The 22,816-nt window shown below is 38.9% G+C and overlaps 3 protein-coding genes across 3 annotated transcripts in view; 1 reads left to right on the top strand and 2 right to left on the bottom strand.

Moving 5' to 3' along the window:
• Positions 1-1,072, bottom strand: part of arhgap39 (Rho GTPase activating protein 39) — a 40,212-nt gene extending 39,140 nt beyond the window's left edge. Inside the window, exon 1 of the mRNA XM_026917447.3 lies at positions 940-1,072. Coding sequence (XP_026773248.1) covers positions 940-950 — 11 coding nt within the window. The 5' untranslated portion in view covers positions 951-1,072. The remainder of the gene's footprint in view (positions 1-939) is intronic.
• A 3,755-nt stretch (positions 1,073-4,827) lies between these two features.
• Positions 4,828-9,486, top strand: c30h8orf82 (chromosome 30 C8orf82 homolog). The gene is made up of 3 exons (XM_026918265.3): positions 4,828-5,200; positions 5,310-5,358; positions 6,651-9,486. Exons 1-3 carry the CDS (start codon positions 5,051-5,053, stop codon positions 7,082-7,084), a joined length of 633 nt encoding a protein of 210 aa, XP_026774066.3. The 5' UTR covers positions 4,828-5,050; the 3' UTR covers positions 7,085-9,486.
• LOC113529170 (cilia- and flagella-associated protein 57) lies at positions 9,223-22,178 on the bottom strand. Its single transcript, XM_053231903.1, has 22 exons — positions 22,025-22,178; positions 21,045-21,215; positions 20,423-20,733; positions 19,977-20,218; positions 19,631-19,805; positions 19,290-19,439; positions 19,015-19,154; positions 18,576-18,741; positions 18,025-18,135; positions 17,629-17,841; positions 16,123-16,296; positions 15,815-15,976; positions 15,231-15,386; positions 14,890-14,983; positions 13,569-13,738; positions 12,898-13,074; positions 12,304-12,471; positions 11,955-12,146; positions 11,760-11,867; positions 11,047-11,366; positions 9,530-9,626; positions 9,223-9,349 (listed from the first exon to the last, which is right to left on the bottom strand). The coding sequence occupies exons 2-20, from the start codon at positions 21,202-21,204 to the stop codon at positions 11,115-11,117; spliced, it is 3,321 nt and encodes a 1,106-aa protein (XP_053087878.1). The 5' UTR covers positions 21,205-21,215; positions 22,025-22,178; the 3' UTR covers positions 9,223-9,349; positions 9,530-9,626; positions 11,047-11,114.
• Positions 22,179-22,816: the final 638 nt, after the last annotated feature.

The following is a 22,816-nucleotide window of genomic DNA, read 5'->3' as shown; positions in this document are numbered from 1 at the left end:
CTGACCCAAGGCCAAGAGCAATTCATACTACATAAACACAAGTAAAGAAGGAAGGAAGGAAGGAAGGAAGAAAGGAAGGAAGGAGGGAAAGAAGGAAGGAGTAGCTCTCATATTCAATGCTGTGCAATTGACATTATCTCTAGATGATCACATTGCATACATGAAAACGACAGCTCTGACTGGTGACTGACCTGTGCAACCACTTTAAACCTTTTCATATTTTTTACATATTTATAACATAAATAGCATTCAATCTCTGGAGACGCTGATTATATGATTATATGACTGTATGACTGTATGATTGTATGATGGCGTGCCGCAGGTTGTCTCCATCTCCAACTGGGAAAGCGCGTGCTCGCGCTGAATCTGCTGCTGCCCTGTCCATGTCTCTCTCTCTCTCTCTCTCTCTCTGTCGCGCGCGCGCGCCCTGTGAGTCGGTAAAACGCTCAAATGCTGAAATTAAGGCCACGTTTTGACCATTATGTTTATGCAGTGCACAATGAAGCTCATGTCCGGATATCCTTGAGCTGTGGCTATGGGTGTGGAGGATGCACATCGATAGAAAGAGAGAGAGAGAGAGAGAGATTGAGAGAGAGAGATACCATCATGATGTTTATAAGGAACGGGTGCGTGATGTGCGGGGCGATAGTCTGATCCCCACCCACCGCGTTAACTTAATTACTGCCCTGATGATGAGGATGACACTGCTGCGGTCTCATCCAGGGTGTAGGCATCTGTTCCTGATGCACCGCGACCCTCAGTAAGATGAAGATGCATGCATGCATGGATGGATGGATGGAGGGAGGGAGGGATGGAGGGATGAATATGACACTGCTAGACAACGACAGAAGCATCAGCACCCTTATCTCAGTCCTTATCCTCGCCTCCTGAATCCCTAACCTGCATGAGCGCGTGCAGAATGCGGCATGATGTATTTACCTCTCCGCCATGGTCTCCTTCCGTTTCCTTTCGCCTGTTATAATCCAGAGAAGGTAATCCACAGGACGCCAGTCATGGTGCTGCTACAGGGGCTCCGTCACCGCAGTACAGAGATCTGGAGCACGCGCTGTATCTCGCCCGCGTCTCCGTCACCACCGACAACCTGACGTCATCTTGCGCTCCTGTGGCTGGTGGATGGCCGGCGGGTTGCCATGGCACCAGCGCAACGCCGACCTTTAAGCACAAATGGTGTTTATTATTATTATTATTATTATTATTATTATTATTATTATTTTATAGATTAGTTGTCTGATGATTTTATTTAAAGGTGCAATACTCATTCCTTAAAATTTCTTACTAGTACAAATAAAGTGGAAAAATATGGAGAAAATGATAAAAATAGTCATTTAATCCCTGAATTCAGCACAAGTGTGTTACTTGGCCAGGAGAAAACCCATCTGGAAAACTGCCTTCCGGTCCGGAAAGCTTGTTTGTGTTTGGTTGCGCCTCTTGTCAGTCATTTTAAAGACACATAACATACCTTTACTCCACCCCCCATCTCATCTCAGACCATCAGCCAGAAAAAACTTCACTTTCAAATAAAAATCAACAAGAAATTTTGCATGTTTATGTAGCAGAGTTGGAATTTTGTTATTGACAAAATGTGATTTTCACCTAAATTAATTTGTGAAGCATCTTTTCATAAAAGGTTATTTTTGTAAAAATATTATATGGAGTTTATTTACAGCTATTATTATTATTATTATTATTATTATTATTATTAATAACAACAACAACAACAACAATAATAATAATAATGTTATTATTGTTGTTGTTGTTATTGTTGTTCTTGTTGTTGATAACAACAACAACATTATTATTATTATTATTATTATTGATAACAACAACAACAACAATAATAATATTGTTATTATTGTTGTTATTATTATTATTGTTGTTCTCATTGTTGATAACAACAACAACAATATTGTTATTATTGTTATTATTATTATTATTATTATTATTATTATTTTGCTATACTTACATCGCTGCAGACTTTCATGGTCTCTCTGGTCTTTCCACAATTCCGTTAGATAAGCGTGAGCTCTAAGATGGACAGTATGTAGTTCTCCCATGCCATTTCTTTATTTCATTATTTGTGTATGAATTAGACCATTTTGGACCAGAATGTAAATACACACTTGTAACACACACAAATGTATAATGTGCTATTTTATAACAGTCACTTTGTGGAATAAATTTATCACTCCACGTTGTGCTTTAGCTGCTTAACCCAAAGGAGATGTGTTGAGTTCTACACTAACGTTAACACAGTCAACATTAACTGCAGACAACATTTAACAAAGAGAAGACTTATGCATTTTAAAATCCGTTTATTCCAGGCTTCCAGAAGAAACGGGTCAGAAAGCAAGTCCCGTGTCTGACTGAGTCTGTGGATGAGCAACCAGGGTTACATTTGTAGAGTTACAACTCTGCTTTTGAGCAGTTGAATGTACAAGTGTGCTTGAAAGTGATGTCATGGCATTCCTTGCTAATGCTAACTCTAGTTAGCATGCTAATTCGAGTTAAACTGCCATAGGTTTGGGCGGTGGAGGTTTGTGTACATGCACAAGAATGGGGAACGGGCTCAAGGATTAAAAAAAAATTATTCAAATCATATTTAACACCACCTGTTTAACTGAGACTTGATCAATCTTCAGTGGGCTTCAGTGGGGTTGAGGTCAGGACTCTCGAGTTCTTCCACTCCAACCTTCACACACCATGTCTTCATGGAGCTCTCTTTGTGCACAGGGGCATTGTCATGCTGGAACAGGTTTGGGCTTCTTAGTTCCAGTGAAGCTGTATAATGATACAGCATACAAAAGACATTCTATACACTTCTGGTGTCCACATACTTTTAGCCATGTAGTGTATTACATGTATTTATGACCCATATATAGGCTACATAAGATCCATCCATTCATTCTCTGTACCGCTTTATCCTACACAGGGTCGTGGGGAGCCTGGAGCCTATCCTAGGGAACTCTGGGCACAAGGCGGGAGACACCCTGGACGGGGTGCCAACCCATCGCAGGACACAATCACACACACACACACACACTCACACACCCATTCACACACTATGGACAATTTGGAATTGCCAGTCAGCCTACACCGGACTGGGGGAGGAAAGTAGAGTACCCTAAAAAATGCACGCTCTGTGCACACAGGGTGGAACCGGGATTTGAACCCCAGAGGTGCGAGGCAACAGAGCTAAGGTTTTAATGATACTCTGTAATTTACGTTGTAATGATACACTGTAATTTTTGCATCAAAAATAGGCACTGATTTTTCTTTAGGTGGTAGCTTCCGAAGTCATTGGTAGACTGGGAAATATAGAACACTACTTAGACCTACTTCATAGTGTGCAGAGATTTTTACTTAGTGTACTGTGTTTTAGAGATTGATCTCAATGTTTTAATCTGTGTTACACTGCTATTGCAATAAAAAATTATATAATGTTACTTTTGATTACAATGATTTTGATGGTGTGATTTACTGTGAGGATTGTAGGGTTTTACTGTGGGATTTATTTACTACATAATCTGTTCATACTGAATTTTGGAAAAGAATTTGGAAAAGAAATAACCCCTGAATTGTTGTTATTGCTGTAAGAATAATAAAATGAAACAGAGTGTTATGTAGGCAAACATCTTAGTATGTAGTCAATTCTACTGTGTTCACACAATATTAGAATATGGTGATGATGAATTTGCAGAACTGAAATTTGATTTATTGATGAATAAGTACACTCCAAATAAATAATATTTTGAGCATGTAATTCATGATTCATGATCATGATCAAGGCCTAAACTAATGAAAACGTGTCCCAAATGACCAAACATGTCATTAACATGGTTTTCAGTCGTATTTGGTGAAAAAGTATGCTTCTTTATGATATGAAATAAACATTTTTCCTTCGCATGTAGCTAAGCAACACCTTGAGAATTTCACACATTGTTATGTATTGGTTTTATTAATGACGACAAACTTTAGACAAGATGGAAATTCAAAAACTGTCCCAATATACAGTACACTATATGGCCAGAAATATGTGGACACTTGTCCTTGTCATCCGTATGCGGTTCTTCCCCACACTGTTGCCACAAAGTTGGGAAAACACAATTGTCTAGAATGTCTTTGTATGCTGTAGTGTTACAGTTTCCCCAAAATGGAACTAAGAGACCCAAACCTGTTCCAGCATGACAATGCACAAAGTCCATGATGATATGGTGTGTGAAGGTTGGAGTGGAAGAACTCGAGTGTCCTGCACAGAGCCCTGACCTCAACCCCACTGAACACCGACTGCACCCCAGACCTCCTCGACATCCCAACATCAGTGCCTGATCTCACTAATGCTCTTGTAGCTGAATGAACACAAATCCCTACAGCCACGCTCCAAAATCTAGTGGAAAACCTTCCCAGAAGAGTGGAGGCAAAGGAAGGTGACTAAATCTGGAATGAGATGTTCAACAAGCATATATGAGTGTTATGGTCAGGTGTCCACAAACTTTTGTTCATATAGTGCATCAGAATTCACCCTATAGTTTAGATTCTGTGTGATCAGTCTCGAGTATTGTGTGTAGTCTACATTCCCAAAGCACTTGTCATGTCGCATTTAAACCTGAAGAAGAAAACAATCGCCTTGTTCAACCCTTGGCAAGACCTGTTAACTGACTGTAAAGAAGCAGACAGCGCCATCTAGTGTTACCTTACTGCCCAGCAGCCATATCTAACCATGTTAGATAAATGAAACTCTTTTGATTTTAGCACCAAACCAAATGTTTATCATTATAACATCACTTATGATGATCTGTTGTGCTTTAATGGACCCTGCAGAACGTGTTGGCTGGTGGAACTAATGCGCGGCGTCTTCAGATTCCGCCGGACTTTTTCTAAAAGTCGGACCGCGCCGCTTAAAAAAACATTCCCCGATTTTGTTATTTTGTCGCTTTGCTTGTGACAGTCCATGACGCGTGGTTATAATGAGCTGGTTATAATTATCCAAACTAAGCCGTAAAGCTCTAAGCTAAGCTCTGTGTGTGTCGCTATGACTATAAGCAGGCTGTGTTTTTGGAGAAGCGCGGTGAGGGTCAGGACACCGGCTGTGTTTTCGAGAGGACAGAGCACATACACACAGGGTCAGAGTCCTGAGCCGCGTATTCGTGAATACTTCTACTACCTTGATCATCAAGGACAGGTACACAGCCTGTATAGCGCATGCAGTCTTCCCCTGAATAGAACAGGGTCTTATTCATGTCACAAACAAATGCTTACAACTTTAAAATGTCCTTGTATCTTATCACTAGCTCTTCCTGGATGATACCAAGGTGAAGAACTTTGTCACTTGTTTTAAAGGTATGTGAGCTTCATCTCTAACTCAGATCACCTTATAGCATTTACTTAAAGGTGCAATAGCCAAAAGAATATTTTTAAAAATATTACTAGCACAAATAACGTGGAAAAACATGTAGAACATGATAACAAAGTAAGCTTTTTAGTGTATTAAATGGCTGGAAATTCCCGTTTGGAAAACAGTATTCCGGTCCGGAAAGCTTGTTTGTGTTTGGATGAGCTTCTTGTCAGTCATTTTATAGACCCCGCCCCCAACGTCCCAGTCTATCAACCAGCAAAAAACCATCACCTGGAAAAAAAATTGACAAGACATTTTGCATGTTTATAGAGTTATAACTGCTTCTGAGCAGTTCAGTGTCTGAGTGTGCTTGAAAGTGATGTCATGGTAGTCCTTGGTAATGCTAACTCTAGTTAGCTTGCTAATTTTTAATGCTAATCCACCATAAATTCTGGGGGCAGAGGTTTGTGTACATGCACAGGAATCAGCGAAGGGTTCAATGAGTGGGAGAAAAAGAAAAAAATCTTATTCATCACCACCTGTTTAACTGTTGGAGAGCAAACCTTACCTTTAAATAGAGTTGAGCTTATGATTTATATACAGCTTAGTTTGTGTATGATTTACATGCCATCTATTAATTACATTGCCAGTCAAACATTTGCTAGAGCCTACTCATCTTTCCCTAATTTTACTTTTTCTGCAATATTTAATAATAATAAAGACATCAAAATATTTGTAATATTTGAGATTCTTTAAACACATCTGGCATTGTTTCTGGCAGCTTCATGAGGGATCTGTTTGAGCTGCTTGTTCAACAGTTTTCAAAGTCAATTCCCCACATGAGCACCTCTTTTCCTTTTTTATTTTAATAAAAATTTTACATTTAAAAATTTTTAAATCTAAATTTTTTTAATTTTTAAAAAGTTTATTTAAATGTATTTTTTTTAAAAATAGATCCACGCTATTGGGCTGGGTTTAGTTGGTGTGAAAGTAAAGGCCATTCATTGTTTATATATGTTTGGAAACAAACTCTAAGCACTTAAACTGAAGCCTTTAGAACAAAATGTCTTCAAGATCAAACAATATCTCAATCCAAACTTTTGAATCCAAACAGCTACATGGGCACCTTTAATTCTGTGAACAGTTACAGTTTCCTGCTTCTGAGGTTTCCATTGAAACAGTGACTAAAGTGACGTGTATATTTAGATAGACACCAGGAAGTAGGGTTGGAAATTGTTGTTGGTATACGTGTATCATTGAAATCTCTCATTTTCCTCTCCTCTGTTTCTCCCTCCAGATCAGCAATTTCTGGTTTTCTTTTTCAAGCATTTGAAAGTCAATCGAAGTGGCCGCTACCAGCAGCACTTCCCCTTCCTTTCACTGTGTGGACGTGAGAGGAACTTCCTACGTTGTGATGATCAGCCAGTTGTATTTACTCATTTGTTGTCTGAGACGCCGCATCTGTCGTATTGCGGAGGTGGGACTAAACTGACCTTTCCTTTCCAACCTCATTCCTTGTTCATGCATCCAGACAGTGGTAGAGTGTACCATCCTGCTCCTGAGCTGGTAGGGGGTGTTGGATTGGTACGTTCTGCCCTGGCCATTGAGTTCAGCCCTCACTTTCACTACTCTTCAGGTCAAGACAGTTCTGCTCAACCTACTCATTTCCTGTGGGCTGGGCAGCGTTACACACTGACTAATGAGCTTTTAAGGCATTTTGCAGTGAAATAGAAAGCATTATTTCAACATTTTGTGATAACTCACAATACTTATTACAAGATACGCTCAAGGAACCATCATATCATCATTTTTGCCAGAAGGGTTACTGTAAATAAAACCCTTTAGACATGTGTGTATATAGGTATTAAAAGCTTTTGATCATAGGCTTTTCAGTACAGTCATTCATACAATGTACAGTGGAAGAAACACTTTTAATTTCTCAGGATTTATTTGCATCAAAGAATGTTACAGGACAGAGTATTATTTTATTTTGTGTAGAAAAGCAAACTAAACTGCATTAGTTGAAGAAACCCCATGAACAAGGTATTGTAAACATAAGCTACTTGATTACACTTTCAGTAACAGATTTAAGATGAATTCAGACATTTAATTAAAATATAGGCCTATACAAAATAAACATATAAAAGCACACTGAATATTCCTTAATTATATGTACACTATCTGGCCAAAAGGTTGTGAACACATGACCATAACACTCATATGTGCTTGTTGAGCATCCCATTCCAGGGACCCTTTACTGTTATAATAAGCTCCACTCTTCTGGGAAGCTTTCCACTAGATGTTGGAGCGTGGCTGTGGGGATTTGTGTTCATTCAGCTACAAGAGCATTAGTGAGATCAGGCGCTGATGTGGGTGAGGAGGTCTGGGGTTCAGTTGGTGTTCCAGTTCATCCCAGAGGTGTTCAGTGGGGTTGAGGTCAGGGCTCTGTGCAGGACACTCGAGTTCTTCCACTCCAGCCTTCACACACCATGTCTTCATGGAGCTCGCTTTGTGCACAGGGGCATCGTCATGCTGGAACAGGTTTGGGCCTCTTCAGTTGCAGTGAAGGGAAACTGTAATTCTACAGCATACAAAGACATTCTATACAACTGTGTGCTTCCAACTTTGTGGCTACAGTTTGGGGAAGAATCTTGTGTGTGTGTTTGTGTGATAGTCAGGTGTCCACATACTTTTGGCCTTATAGTGTATATTATATGTGACCAAAAGTATTGCTGAAAGATGCATCCTATTTCTCTTCTTCGACACTGATTAAGCCTGAATCCTGTTTCTCTCATTCATTCTCCTTCACGCTCCCTATAAATGGTCCCCGTATAGTGCACTACTAACAGTTATTCATGACTTAATTACTGTATATAACATCTTTTTGTTTTGCGTAAGTTTCTTTCAGCCACTCTGTGACAGCACACTATAATTTATAAAGCAAAAGCTTGTTCTTCACTGCCCTCAGACGCTTAACCTTAAAATACACACTAATCCAGAGTTTGCTATTCAGAAAGTGACTGTCATGTGATCAGCGGCTATCTGGAAGTAATTTTTGTGAATAACTGAATACAAAATTTATTACAAATTATGCTTAAAAAATACATATTTTTTTAAATTATTAATAAAAAATAAAATAAAGTCTCAGTCTAACAATGAAATAATAATTTAATCAACTACATAATGTTACACAATTTATTATTCACTGTCACTATTTATTTATTTATTTACTGACTTGTCAGTTTTCCTATTTAATGTAACAGCTGACAGCCAGGGGTGGTGTCAAACACCTGGATATCCTCTAACGCTGAGATCTCCAACAAAGACACGAAGTCTGTCCATCCCCCATCTCAAGAGAAGGCACTCACTTAAAACCTGCTATTTTACGCCCCCTGGCTATATACTGGCTACACCATTCACTCTAGGCGTACAGACACCGCCAGCTCACACCCTTTAGAGCACTCCTGATCACTCAGGATCCAAACTGTCCAACCACACACACCCCCAACCTGTCCCAGAAATACCCCCCCTACCCAGGTAACTTCACTAGAGAGCACAAGGATGGACCTAATGGGCACTTGGTGAGTAGATTCTTGAAAAGAAGTAGCTTTAAGGTCTCGGCGTGTCCTGCGCCCGCGCACCAGAGGATATCTGAGTATTCGACACGTCCCCGGCGATCATCTGGTGTTCTAATTCTTGTTAATGGGTGGAAGCTGTAAAGCGCCTGAGGAACTCCGACATGCAGCTGGGCCTTGTCCTTTATCCATGATATCTGTCTTTAGCCTCTGGATTTCTGTGCGCTGTGGATTGATCATGCGTACAGAGTCTTGTAGAGATTCCTTCAGTGACTCCTCCGAGGATACCGCTGCTGAAATTATGTATGCTTTTTGAGTGTTTTAAACTGGGTGAAGAAATTTTAGCCATGTCCAAGTCCAGAATGCTGTACCTCACTGTACAGGATTTCAGAGATGACTGTAACCCATTGTGCATGAAGTTCTAATAAAATTGAAATTTAAAAAATTAAAATACTGTCCTCTTCTGAGGCGTTTTAACTGTTTGTATATTTTAATACAACTCCACATGCTGAATGATTAAAGGCATTTCCCCCAAAGCTATTCCCCACAATGATAAAAAAGTGAATAATAACAGATATTTGTCTTTCTTTTTTTTACTTACATTCAACAGTTGGGGAATTCTTCTTATCGAGGATCATCTGCATCTCGTAGTTCTTTGTTCTCTCTTGGCTAAGCTCTTCAGCCATCATGGTTCTCACCTACACACATATGCAGATATACTGTAGATCAAACTATGAGCAACCAGTATCCAATTCTGTTTATTTATTGGCTAAGGTTTTGAAACTCTTCCCCTGCCTTGGGATGGATCATCCTGTTGGTAGGTGAAAGTATGACTGGTCAGAATGCGGGAAAGGAACAACTACACCAACCTGTAACAAGAAGGTGATGTTTGTCCCACTAGGTCCTGTTCTAAGCTCTTCATTGTTTACGCTCTATATACAGCCCCGAGACAAAATGCTGATTTCCACTTTTATACTTTTAGACAATACACAGATATACTTATCAGTGCAGCTAGATTCAGCAGCACCATCACACAACATAGAAGACATTAAATTGTTAAAGACATTAAAGCATGGATGACTGAAACTTCCTTCTCCTAATTCCTGATATGACTGATCTACTGATTGTACACAGATAAGTTCACTAAGTAGACCTTAGAGCCTGATGATTGTTCTGAGAATCCAGAAGCTTCACTTAGACCTTAGGACCTTAGTGCATTACCTGATGGTTGCTTTAGCATTAATTATGTTGCTAGTTGGAAGCCCTTTGTCTGTATAAGTAAGCTTCAACTAATTCAGAATCACTGTGAAAAATGACTTATCAACTTCCCTTATCTTAACAAGTGAAAATATCTTGAATATAGGCAAATGTAGCTAGTATTTCCTAGTATAAGATTACAATAAACCAAATATAAGATTATTAAAGCTATTTCTAGACATGCTTTAATAATTGTAAACTTGAAAGCTTGAAAAAGTCTTGTTCTATTGGCAGATTAAGAAAAATTAAAACTTCAAATTAGTGAAAATGTCTAGAAATAGGATTAATAATCTTATATTTGGTAATTGAATAATATTCAGTTATAATTTATAATCTATTTAAAATCTATTTTTCACTTGATGTAAGCTAAGATGTAATTGTTTGCAGTGATGCAGCTTGTATTCTTATGTAAAGTCTGATCACATTACTCCAATTTTATTCAGTTTACACTGGCTGCCTATTGACTGCAAAGTTTTGTTGATGATATACAGGACAAACATCTAACTGTCTTCCTCCATCTTTTCTTACTAATCTTTATAACATGAAACGGTATAAAGCAGGTTGTCTATGAATACCTAGGATTAATTGGAGCTCAGACGATGGTAATGTTTTTCTTATATTACCCCTAAACTCTTGGATAGTTTTCCTGATGCTATTAGGAATGCAGTTTCTGTAAATGTTTTTAAATCCAGATTAAAGAGCTAGCTGTTCAAACTGGCATATTTATAGTTCCTGTCATTAAACATTACATTTGTAACTGCGATAAATCTTCTTTTTAATTCATGTGTTTTTCAGTAAACTGTTTTAATAAAAACCCTGTATCAGGAAAAAAAAAAAAAAAGGATGATAAATCGTGTGTACCTTCATGATCTTGGTGCAAACTGCCTGCTGGTTATTCATCTCCATGGCGTGTTGTTTCTTCTGAACGTTCATCCGCTTCTGCGCGTACCCCTTGCGCAGTCATCACACTCAGTCAGGTATAAGCATACTGGCCTGTGTACTGTGTGTGTGTGTGTGTGTGTTCGTGTATATATGTGTATTAAACTTACGTCTGCTTTCTGGATGTAGCATTTGTGGAGTTTCATGAAGTAATCATACAGCATCTTCGGCTGCTGAAGGAAGTTGGAGCCCTTTTGGATGTCGGCCTTCATCCTTTCCACCAGAGTTTTCTCCTTTCTGACCTGAAGAAACAAAGACATCACAAACAATGGCACCGGTGGTTAAATTGTAATACTTATTATCCATATCGCCAGTAATATGAGTAATAACTACATGCTGAATCCTGGCACTGGAATAGCACAATGAAATAGGAACTGTTTTGTAAAGTAACTTGGAATAAGAAACTTAATTTTCCCCTCTTCAGGACTCAGCTCCTTGTTTCCTGTATATTTGCCGTTGGTTGCGTGTAATACTTTCCAAACTGTCTCTGTGAAGCATTGTCGCTAATTTCCTTAATAAGCGATGAGCACCACTCGCCACGTTACAAACATTCCTGAAAGCATTTTAAGAGCTCTAAGAAATGACCTAAGAAATTATTATTAATCATAAACAAAGCATATTGTGGTAAAACGAACCCTGTTCCTCTCATTGCACAACTCTTGATCCTTTGTTGTCAGCCTCTTCTTCAGGTCCTCAACGATCTCCTTGTTCTTTCTGTTGTTCCTCATCACCTCAGTCTCGAGCTAAAATAAAAACATCCTCTGATCAGCTAGTCAATAATAATAATAATAATAATAATAATAATAATAGTATACAGTTAAACACCTCACCTCTTTGATGATTGTTTTGTTCTCTTCAATCTTTTTCTGCAGTTGCTTGATTTCCTTTAGTTGAACGATTTTCTTCAATTTATCTCGTTCTTGCCTCAGCTGTTTCAGCTGGCTTTGCAGCGTGACACAGTCATATTCGTATCCCTTGTTGAACCTCTCAAGCTTTTTAAGTAGTGATGAGATTTGGTTTTTCTGCAGAGACAGAACAGACCTCCTTCTTATTTACTATATAATCGTCAATCAAAGACTTTTTTTTTTTTTAAAGAACCCTGTTCTCGCTTCTACAGTGAAGTAAGCGAATAACTGAATGTTTGCCACAAAGCACTTTTAGAGTTAGCACGACTCTCACCTGTATACAGGTGATCTTCTTTTGCTCCTCCTTTTCCTTTGTCAGTTCCTTGATTTTGTTTCCTGCATCTTTATGTTGGTCCTGCATGTTCTTCAGGTCCTCCTTTAGCTTACGGATGCTCAGGTCCCGATCCCGTAACTCTCTTTTCAATTTACTGAACTGCAACAGCTTCCAACAAACATATGCACATATTAATGAAACTCTGAGTCTGTGTCAAATCACACTATGATTGACAATGGTGGTGCTGACATGGATTTTTATTGGTCAGTTGTTCACTGTTTTTTCCACAAGCAGCTGGTTTAAAAAGCTACACTGGTTTCTAAGAGGCTTTTTACAGCCCTGGGTGTAGACATTACTGCACTACTGCCCTGAAAACAGTGTATGCAAAATAATTACAGCCAGATGCATATTACCGATTTGTCACCTATTCCTCTGCACTTCAAATCAGTTTTAAATTATATTATTCTTTGAAAATGTGAGGTTGTGGGGCACATACCATATATTAAAACACGATATTTGACTGTTATAGAGTATTGTACCGTTTTATTTTCATATTGCTCCACAGTTAATATGAACAAATCTCAAGCCACACACCTGCTTCTCTACGAGATCCATTTCATATTTAAGGTTGCTGTTGATCTCCTCCACCTCCTGGAGGTCCTCTTCGTATTTGAGGCAGAGATCATCGAGCTCACACTCAACATTCTCCTTCATTCTCTTCCTCTGAGTCTCCTCAGACTTCTTCTTGTCCTGCTGGACTTTGGCCTGTTGCTGTAGAGTGAAGATGGAGAAGAAGAATGACACTCCAAATGTACTGATACCAAGGCTTAGTTGAAAATGGATCACTATTCCCCATATAGTGGATTTTTATTTTTTTTAAAAAATAGTCTATGCATGCAAAAAGTATAATAGTAAGCTTTTGGGGGTACAATAATATCAGCTAAACCTTAAATATTAATGGTTACTGTGCCTCAGCTTCCCTTAGTGAAGGCACTAGGGAAATTAGACATGCTTTTAAAAGTGCACTGTGTCAAACTGGGCAAAAAAACATTAATACCAGAAAAACTAGTAAGAATAAGGAAGTAGGGGGACCGGAACTCAAAAACCAGCTGAAAGATTTAGAACTAGACATCCAGGACAAGACGCAAACAAGAAACAAGTAACAGATGAAAAAACAAGACACAGATTAAGCTAACTAGATACAGATAAGAATAATGATCAGGTGCATGGTCTGGAGCAGAGCCAGATCAGTAGGACTTCCTTACCTCCTGCAGCTTGGCCTCATAGGACTGTTTCATCTCCTCCATGGCATGGAGATGGCTTTCCTCTTGCTGGTGAAGTTTCTCTTCACAGTCCTTCTGCATGGCCTTCATTCTCTGCTCCAGCTCATAGTGCTTTTCATATTCCACTGTAAGCGTTTCTACGTGGCCCCGTTCTGGACGACAAAATTAGACATGCTTTTAAAATTGTGTACTGTTGTAGTGCATTAACCATTTTAGTGCAAGGAGTAGTCTAGAAAATTCAACAAAACCCCATGTTCATGGTTCATTAGATAGACTCAAACTTAAAACCCAAACACTTTTCCAGGACTTAAAGGATGATTTTGGAATCAGAAATCAGGACTTATTTAGATATTTCCAATTAAGGGATTACTACAATAAAAAAAGGAAAATTAGAGTAAATGATATCCATTCCCTTACTAAAATGATGATGGATGCCTATAATCATACATTACCCAGAATAATTTCTTCCTTATATGAGGTATTAATGTGTTGCAGCCCCTCCTCCACACTATATATAAAATTGAAATGGGATAAAGAATTAAAGACTGAAATACCAGAAACGGATTGGTACGATATGTGGATAATACACCAAACTACCACTAGCTCACAAATATGGAGGGAGTTTTCCTGGAAGTGCCTTATTCGCTTCTTTATAACACCTAAGATCAAAGCAAACAAGTCTCCAGGCAGCAGGTTTGCTGGAGACAGTGTGGACAGTTAGATGCAGACCACGCACATATATTTTGGAGTTGTGAGAAAATCCAATCTTTGTGGGATGATGTGCAGGTAGTTATGTCCGAAGTACTTGGATATAGAATACCCAGAACCTCTTTATTTTTGCTTAGGGGAAATATTAAATACATAGTACCAAAAAGTGACCAATATTTATGTAAGATTCTTCTTGTGGCATGTAAAAAGACTATAACTAGGAATTGGCTCAAAGACATAACTTTGAATTGTAAACAATGGTTTGAGATTATTGAAGAAATCCTGGCGATGGAAGAACTTACATATATGTTAAAGATAAAAAAAAGTGCTTTCAGAATGGACTGGGAAAAGTGGTTGATATATAAAGAATGTAAAGACATCCTCAGCTAAGTAAACTGTAAATGTTATAGAAATGATAACCTCATCTGTTTGGCTTTGTTGTTATGTTTTGTGTTTGGAATTTTTTTTTTTCCTTTCTTTTCTTCTGAGTTGTTAATTTTGTATATTAAACTAAATAAAATTAAAAGTTAAAAAAAAAAAAAAACAAAACCAAACACTGTGTTAAATTATAAGCATATTCTGTGAGTGTATTTACTTTCATCCTCCAGCTCTTTGGCATGTTTTTTTATTATCTCGGCCAGCATCTTGTGGTGAAAAACCTTCAGGCCCTCGTCCTCAGTAATCAGCACCTACAGTGATAAACATGTATATATATATATATATATATATAATTTTATTAATATATATAAATGTGTGTACACAGTTTTTATTTAATTATTCATCAGTATATAATATTACTTTGTATGTATTTGATATATTTGATACCTGTTACTCAAGAATACATTAAATTCAGAGACAAACAGACAAAAAGAAATCCTCATATGAAATTGAATTCTACTGTTCTAGTCTCACTAATGAGGCCGTACGAGTTCTGACCTGGTTTTGGCCTTTCAGAGCCTCAATCTGCTGCAGGTAATTCTGCATGAGGTCATCAATCTTCTTATTGTAGTTCATTTCCTTCTGATTCAGCTTGTTCTCCTGCTCCATCTTCAGCCACTTCACCTGGTTGTTAGCCTCTTGTAAAATCTGGTCCTAGAGTTTTTAACACAGAAAAAATGTCAGAGGCTGGACATCAAGCAAAGGCTCAGGATGACACTATGAGTGTTTTATCCTGCAACTGTGTCCCTATAAAATGTTAATTTTCAGTGTAGCAGGGACAGTAGTGTTGTACTGTACTGTATTGTTGCCAGGTAAACACAGGTACATGTTAAAGCACTCGATCTAATACGGCATGGTTTCTATGGCAACCTTTTGCACCTAAGGCCAATTTATTATTGGGTTGAATCCGGAAAACCCAGAGGAAACCCACAGGGAGAACATGCAAAACTCCACGCAAACAGTCACCTGGATTCAGGACAGAACTCTGGAGCTGTGAGGCAGCAATGCTACCGACTGCACCAGTGTAAAACATCTTTCCATCACTTTCAGCAATATATAGCTCACTGAATGTTCTTATTTACCTTTTTCTCCAGATAGGTCTTGGCACACAGGACCTCCTCAGTGTACTCTATTTCTTTTCCCATACACAACTTGCATCCCAGATGGTCAGTGATTGTCCAGATGAGGAGGGAACCGTCCTCTGAGGCAGTCAGCAGATAATGATCACCGGGAGTGATGACCATCTGTGTACACAATTAAAGAAAAAATGTTAAATATACAGATATAACCATCATTAGCTATATAAATCACTCAGCCAGGACGAAGCACACACAGCCAAGGAAATAACAGAATAATTAGAACAACAGAACTCAATAGAGCACACACATACTTTGGTGATGGGACCAGAATGGGCCTGATACTCCGTCCAGAGTTTCCCCTTTTGTAATGGGTACTCCATGACCCTGACAGTTCCAGCAGAGGTTCCAACGAAGACCGCTTGGCCGGAACGAGTCATGGAGATGGCTGTGTAGGCAACGCCATCTGAGACCAGTTCCCTTAGGATCTAAATAAAAACAAAAACAAGACCTTAGCTAATATCTTGTAGTCATTTGAAAGCAAACTTTTAGGGCGATATGAGTCGCATTTTAGGGGATCTTTATCTTTTTTGTGTACAACTCTAATAATAGCCTGTGACATAGTTGGTGGTAATAATTTTTGCTCAATTATTTCCATAAACACTTCTTTCAAAATTGGGGATAGTTTGTGTGAAAACTTCTTATAAAATTCAATTATAAATCCATCAGGACCAGGTGCTTTTCCGCTTTTCATTTGTTTAATAGCTTGTTCAATCTCCACTGTTGATATTGATTGTTCAAGATTGACTTTATCTTGGTCACTGATAGTAGGTATTTCTATTGTAGCAAAAAAAAAACGTGCTATATTCGCTCTGTCACATGGCTTTGATGTATACAACTCCTCATAAAATTTTTTAAATTGCTTGTTAATACTCAACTGATCTGTGGTTACTCCATGCGCCATCTGAATTTCAGCTATATATTTAGCTTCAGCTGTCTGTCTCAACTGATGTGAAAGCAACTTGCTAGCTTCTTCACCATACTCAAATTCTCGCTGTCTAGATCTCAAATGTAGTGCCTCCTCTGCCTCTGTGATTAGAGTATCTAATTCTCACTGTAATATTCCTCTCTCCTTATATAAAGTTGTGGCAGGGAATCTATAGTGCTCTTGATCTATATTATTTATCCTTGAAGTAATTTGATTGATCTCCTCTATTCTTATATTCCTCATACCCACACTATATGAAATTATTTGCCCGCTTAAAAAGGCCTTCATTGTCTCCCAGAGGTTACAGTAAGTCATACCAGGAGTGCAGTTGGTTTCAAAAAAGTAATCTATCTGCTCTGATAAAAAAATCTACAAACTTCTCATGTGCCAGTAATTTATAGTTAAATCTCTACATACAAAAACAAAAACAAATACAAATCAAATAAACCTTGTCATTCTGTCCGTATACATATATACAGGAGAACAAAATATCAAGTCTTCAGGATCACAGTATAAAACCAGCACACACTTAAATACACAGAAATTTCTTTCAGCCAGGTTGACTATACGATGGTGGTAAATTAGTCTGTGAAAATTAAAGGCATATCTGTATTACTTTGTACAAAATGCCACACCTGCTACAAGAAGACGTCTTTTAGTACAGGAAATACAGTACATGCTTCATGTGTTTCTGCACAATATGTGGCTTGAATCTTGCAGTGAGTGTCTGGATTAAAGCCCTTGTTCATTATATGTTGTGAAGTTGAGCTGCTGGGATTGTAACTTTATCCACAAAACAATCGTATGGATTTATTTATTTTTTTGGACTTGCCTGTTCATCTCGGAACTCCTTCAGTTTGAAATCACTGCCTACAGCAAGGATGGTCCCAGTGTTGGGTGAGAACGTCACATCTGTGTAGTTACAGGATCTCTGTACGTTGTCAGACTCGCGGGCGCTGGTCAGAACGTTCCACACGTATACGGCGCCGTCCATCCCACACGACACCAGGCGACGGTCATCTTCGCTCCACTTCACCGACAGCACCTGAAGGGTCCGAACAGGGTATAAGTCATGGATATTTAATACATGTTATATGAAAATATGATATGAAAATACATACACGTATAATATTTGTGTTGTATAACAGGATTCAGAGACACATTTCCACGTATGAACTCAAGGACGCACCTTCTGCACACGGACCCTGCCGTAGAGAAATATACTGACCTTCTTAAGGTGGCCCCTAAGGTCCACTTTTTTGTGTGTTCTGATGTTGTAGATGTGAATCACGTTGCTGCTGACGGCGGCGAACATGTTGCCATCATGGTTGAACACACACTGTGGACACGCATGCTTTATTTTACTCACTAATTCTACATTTAATCTACAATTAATAAAACATAAAAACTAATAATCTGAGCACTCCTTTATTTTATTTAAAAAGTACTGTACTTAATTTCATATTAAAAAGAATTGTACCCCCCCAAAAAATGCATTTTCTAACATATTTTAATAATTTACAATGAAATTTCAATGGTAAATTGTTTTTTTAACAATGAAATTTATTGTATTTTAGAATGCTTGATGTTTTATTTTCTTAAATCCACTTTCTAAATGTCTCAGAATTTCAATAATATAAATCTGAAGTAATCTTATAGAGCTGTAAATGGAAATTTCAGGATTTTAGAGTGCTATCTGGAATGTCAAAACCTTATTGTCCCATATCTCAGATCAGCTCTTCATTGTATAATACTAAGGTCACGTCAGTGAGGACTCACCTCGTTGCAGGTGCCTATGGCGAACTCCTGGACAGTGCGGAATGTGTCCACTAGCAGGTTCATGAGGCAGAGTTTACTGAAGAAGCCGACCAGGATGGAAAGGCCATTCGGGTGCAATGACACGCAGTACGGCTCTTCGGGGAACTCCTTATACAGCTCCAGAGAACTGCAGACAAAAAAAACATGACGCATCCATACAGTCAGAAAACCGCCACAGTAAATCAGCACTGTGGATATTTTGATATATATAAATTATGATAATGCTGTGATTGTTTTGGAACAAGCACCCTGAGTACCAGCATCAACATGTCTTTCCAGCCACTTCATATCTGGTACTTACATTACATGCTAGCATCTACGATGATTATTGTTGGCTTTTGTTAAGTAACCTTGAGTTGGAGAAAGATGCTATGTGAATAAAAACATTCACAGCTCCTACTTGGTCTTGTAGTTCCAGATGCGCATGGAGCTGTCCTTCGAGCAGGTGGCGATGAGGGGTTTGGATAAGCAGACTGACAGACCGGTGATGCTCCCCGAGTGAAGAGAGTGAAACAGGAACTCGAAGTTGGTCTGCTTACTCTGGAAAAAGAAGCAATGGAGAAGAGAATGTCAGTAAGTCCTTTTTTTGGGATGTGAATTTTATACTAGTACAGCATGGAACAAATGGCTAACTTTATTACTGTATACTCATTAAACCCCTTGTTGCTCTGCTACCTTGCTAATCTCAGATAAGGCGAGGTTGATGTGGTAGATTTGGCCCTGGTCTGTGCTGATGGCCAGCGTCTCCTCTGATGGACTCATGCACACGGAGGTTATCTCCTGCCGCTCGGCCTGACTCGGCTGACGGAACGAGTCCTGAGGAATCTGCAGATCAGGGGACAACAATTCTTAGTGCTTATTTACGTTCATGCTCAGTTGCAAACTACACATGCACAGAGTGTCAGAATATCGATCCTTAAGGGTAAGATCCTTAACCATAAACTTGCTCAGCTGCCTCACTTGTAAGCTGCCTTGCATAAAAACCTCTACCAAATATTAAATATGAATGCACTCACTCTTATTTCTGCGGTCTTCCTGTAGCTGTCCTTCTCCTTCGTTTTCTCATAGAGGCAAATTAGACCCGGTCCGGCGGAACAGGCAAAGCCTGTAGAGTACCGCGTGATGGCAGTGACACGCGGCAGTTCGGTCAGAGATGAAGTGATCACGTCCGAGTCCCTTTCCTCCGTTTGCCTGTGGAGGGAGAGAATGTAAGACACAGAGAATTGGGAAAAATCCATTAAAAAATTATATTGTGCCTTATTGTACAGTAGGATAATGCAAGCATTACAATGCTAAAATAGATCATCAGAACAAGCTAGAGGGTGTTGGAGAGGTTCTCTGCATCTCTCTCTCCGTTGCTACCTCTCACACGGCATCCCCAGCTTGTGCATGTCTCCGGACTTCAGCGTCAGCAGTAGCAGTTTTCCCGTTTCTGTCCCTGCGACGATGCAGTCCTCGGACATCCATACGTGGCACAGGATGTTCTCTACGTCCATTTTAAACAAGTTGGTCCGATTCAGGGTTTCATTCTCCAGTTTGAAGATCTTGAAGACTCCTTTTCCGGTCACACAGATCTGTGTGTTGTCCTTGGGGTTAAAGCTGACCTGGGATTGAGAAACAGCAACACTCAGTATACACACTTTCACTTAAAACACAGCTGTGAAACTGTTATTGTGCCTAACGCCACAAAAAGGGGAGATTTCAGTACACATTCAAAAGCACGCTGTTTGGTCCATTCGAGAAACGGCTTCAGGGTTACAAAGTCCACATGCCTTTACCTACAACCACAAGACATTCAGAATTTTTACCTGACTGACAAGGTCGATCCTCGTGGTCTTTTCCGTCGCAATGACCTCATTCTTCTCCCATTCCCAGTAGAAGAGGGTCCATTCGGGTCCTCCGGACTGGCCCAGCAGGTACTTGGAGTCGGAAGAAAAAGCCATGCAGACGAACTCCTGCACGCTGATCACACCACCTGTCAGAACCCGTCTCTTGCGGCACTGCCGGTTCTGAAGATCATAGATGGTGATTGTGCCCCGTTCTCTGCGCTCTGACACAGCCACGTAGCGCCGGTTGGGGCTTATAGCCAGCGCCTTGATGCCTTTGCTTCCTTTTGCAACTGTGGGGTAACATTTGAGTGTTAGAGTGTTACAGCTGGAGTGAATTTACCATGTAATATCAAAGGACTTGACTTGTTACCTTGTGTCTCCAGTGCTTAAACAATACAAATAAGGCTGGAAGCAGTTAGAAAACAAATATATCATATTCAGAAAGAAAGATAAGAATCTGTGATGTTTATAAGTATTACAGAACAATCTTAATGTTACTTTGGTGAAGATCAATGTATCTGTGTAGTATCTGTTTTTGGTTGAATGCTTAGGTATGTTTTTAAAATGGTCGTACAGGAGCTGAAGCTCTCAGAAGACTTACCTGGAATGAATTTGTTCCATCGCTGAAGGATGTGGTAGCGCACACAGTGATTTCCACTCGGGAAGATGATGGTTTGGTCGTCCAAGAAGAGCAAGTTGTTTCTCACTTCCTGGCGCAAACCGAAAATGTGGTGAGGTTCCAGTTTATATTCTTCAGTCATTGGTAAGCAGTCTGAAATGAGAAAAGGAAAACAGCATGTGGTTAAGGACAGAGGCAGGTGGTTGTGGCTTTATGTCTAGGATAAGTTGGCAAGTACTTCTTCAATTACGCCTCTGTCCAAGAGAAAAACTTTTTGTGGCAAAGCAACTTGATTGTAATAAGAACCCACTGATCTGATGTAGGCGCTGTTCAGTGAGCAATGTTTTTGTCTTTTTGGCACCAGATCGTGCCTTTCAGGGGCGTAACGTAACTTGTTTCCAGAGCGTGTCTTTCATGAAAATGGCCAGTGGATCCACGGCACTACTGTCTAGAGACCAAGACAAGCGACCATCAGTCAATTAACAAACAAAAAAAGTATTGGCAGCATGTATCATAGGTTCAGCTGTACAGTAGTTAACCACAATAATTGTTATCTTGGCCTATAACAGGCAAACTACAACGTCACTGTGGTGAGTCGACTCCGAAGCTTTGGAGTCGACTCTCTATTCCCTAATGCCTGGAATCAAGGAATCGATTCTTTAAACAGTGGAAATCCAAAATTGTGCTTTTAATCAATCAATTAATCAATTAATGAATTAATTAATCGATCAATCAATCTATCAATTAATTAATTGAAGCTATATGTATCGTTAATGTAAATATTTACATGTTTTTAAACGAATTTAAGCTATTTAAGAGGACAGCAGGTGCGGCTGCACTGACGTAGGTGTGGTTTAGAAAGATCGAGAAAGCGGCTGTATTTTTTCGAGCACGTCATAAAGGTCAAAAATTACTAACGCCGAAAACATGAATGTAAAACTTTGGCTGAATTGGTAGCTTACCTATATAACACAAAAAAATCGCTGAGTTTTGCAATAGGTGAGTTAAAAGTTTGCGAGTTTGTGACACTCTGAGTGTCTTTCTGAAAACACCGCTACAGCGTTAGCATTCCGTTATTCCATTGTCCCCTAATCACCGGGTTGCCTAGCAACGACTATTGCGTATCAGTATGAAAGGCAGGTGAGTCGATTTCTTTAGGCAGAAAGAGATTTAGTGATGTGTCACTCACAAGTGAGTCGACTCTTTTCGACTCTTTCCGAAATTAAATTTTTTTGTGTGTGTTCTAATAAAAATTCACCAGAACAAATGTCTGTTTATGCACACCTTTGTTACAGAAGTGAAGACAGCGTGAATCGTTAATATATATTGGTTAAGTTTTAGTTATAAGTCACTCACAGATGAGTCGACTCTTTTCGACTCTTTTCGACTCTTGTCAAAGTTATAGTTTTCTATGTCGGTTTGAATAAAAATGTACAACAGTAAGTGTTCATTTACGCACATCTGAGATAGAGAAATGAAGACAGCGTGAATTATTAATGTGTATACAGATATTACTTGTGTTTTATTGATGTCACTCACAGATGAGTCGACTCTTTTCTAAGTTATAGTTTCTGTTTTAATAAAAATGCACCACTGTAAGTTTCCATGCACACCTTTATTACAGAAATGAAGACAGCATGTCAGCTAATTTACTTATATATATATATATATATATATATATATATATATATATATATATATATATGTATATATAGCTAATATATATACAGCTAATATATATATAGCTAATATAT

The sequence above is a fragment of the Pangasianodon hypophthalmus genome, chromosome 30 (genome assembly GCF_027358585.1).
Source record: "Pangasianodon hypophthalmus isolate fPanHyp1 chromosome 30, fPanHyp1.pri, whole genome shotgun sequence".
In the NCBI taxonomy this organism is placed as follows: domain Eukaryota; kingdom Metazoa; phylum Chordata; class Actinopteri; order Siluriformes; family Pangasiidae; genus Pangasianodon; species Pangasianodon hypophthalmus.
This window is presented reverse-complemented; position numbering and strand designations above follow the sequence as displayed.

What these genes read in the sequence shown, in the direction of transcription:
- c30h8orf82 (XM_026918265.3), top strand. Translation starts at nt 5,051, where the DNA reads ATGACTATAAGCAGGCTGTGTTTTTGGAGAAGCGCGGTGAGGGTCAGG. An exon ending in ACCTTGATCATCAAGGACAG is followed by an intron (nt 5,201 to 5,309) that starts GTACACAGCCTG and finishes TCTTATCACTAG; the next exon opens with CTCTTCCTGGATGATACCAA. An exon ending in CTTTGTCACTTGTTTTAAAG is followed by an intron (nt 5,359 to 6,650) that starts GTATGTGAGCTT and finishes TTCTCCCTCCAG; the next exon opens with ATCAGCAATTTCTGGTTTTC.
- LOC113529170 (XM_053231903.1), bottom strand. Translation starts at nt 21,204, where the DNA reads ATGACTGAAGAATATAAACTGGAACCTCACCACATTTTCGGTTTGCGC. An exon ending in ATCTGGAACTACAAGACCAA is followed by an intron (nt 18,742 to 19,014) that starts GTAGGAGCTGTG and finishes TTTTGTCTGCAG; the next exon opens with TTCTCTGGAGCTGTATAAGG. An exon ending in TGTGCAATGAGAGGAACAGG is followed by an intron (nt 11,367 to 11,759) that starts GTTCGTTTTACC and finishes TTGTTTCTTCAG; the next exon opens with GTCAGAAAGGAGAAAACTCT.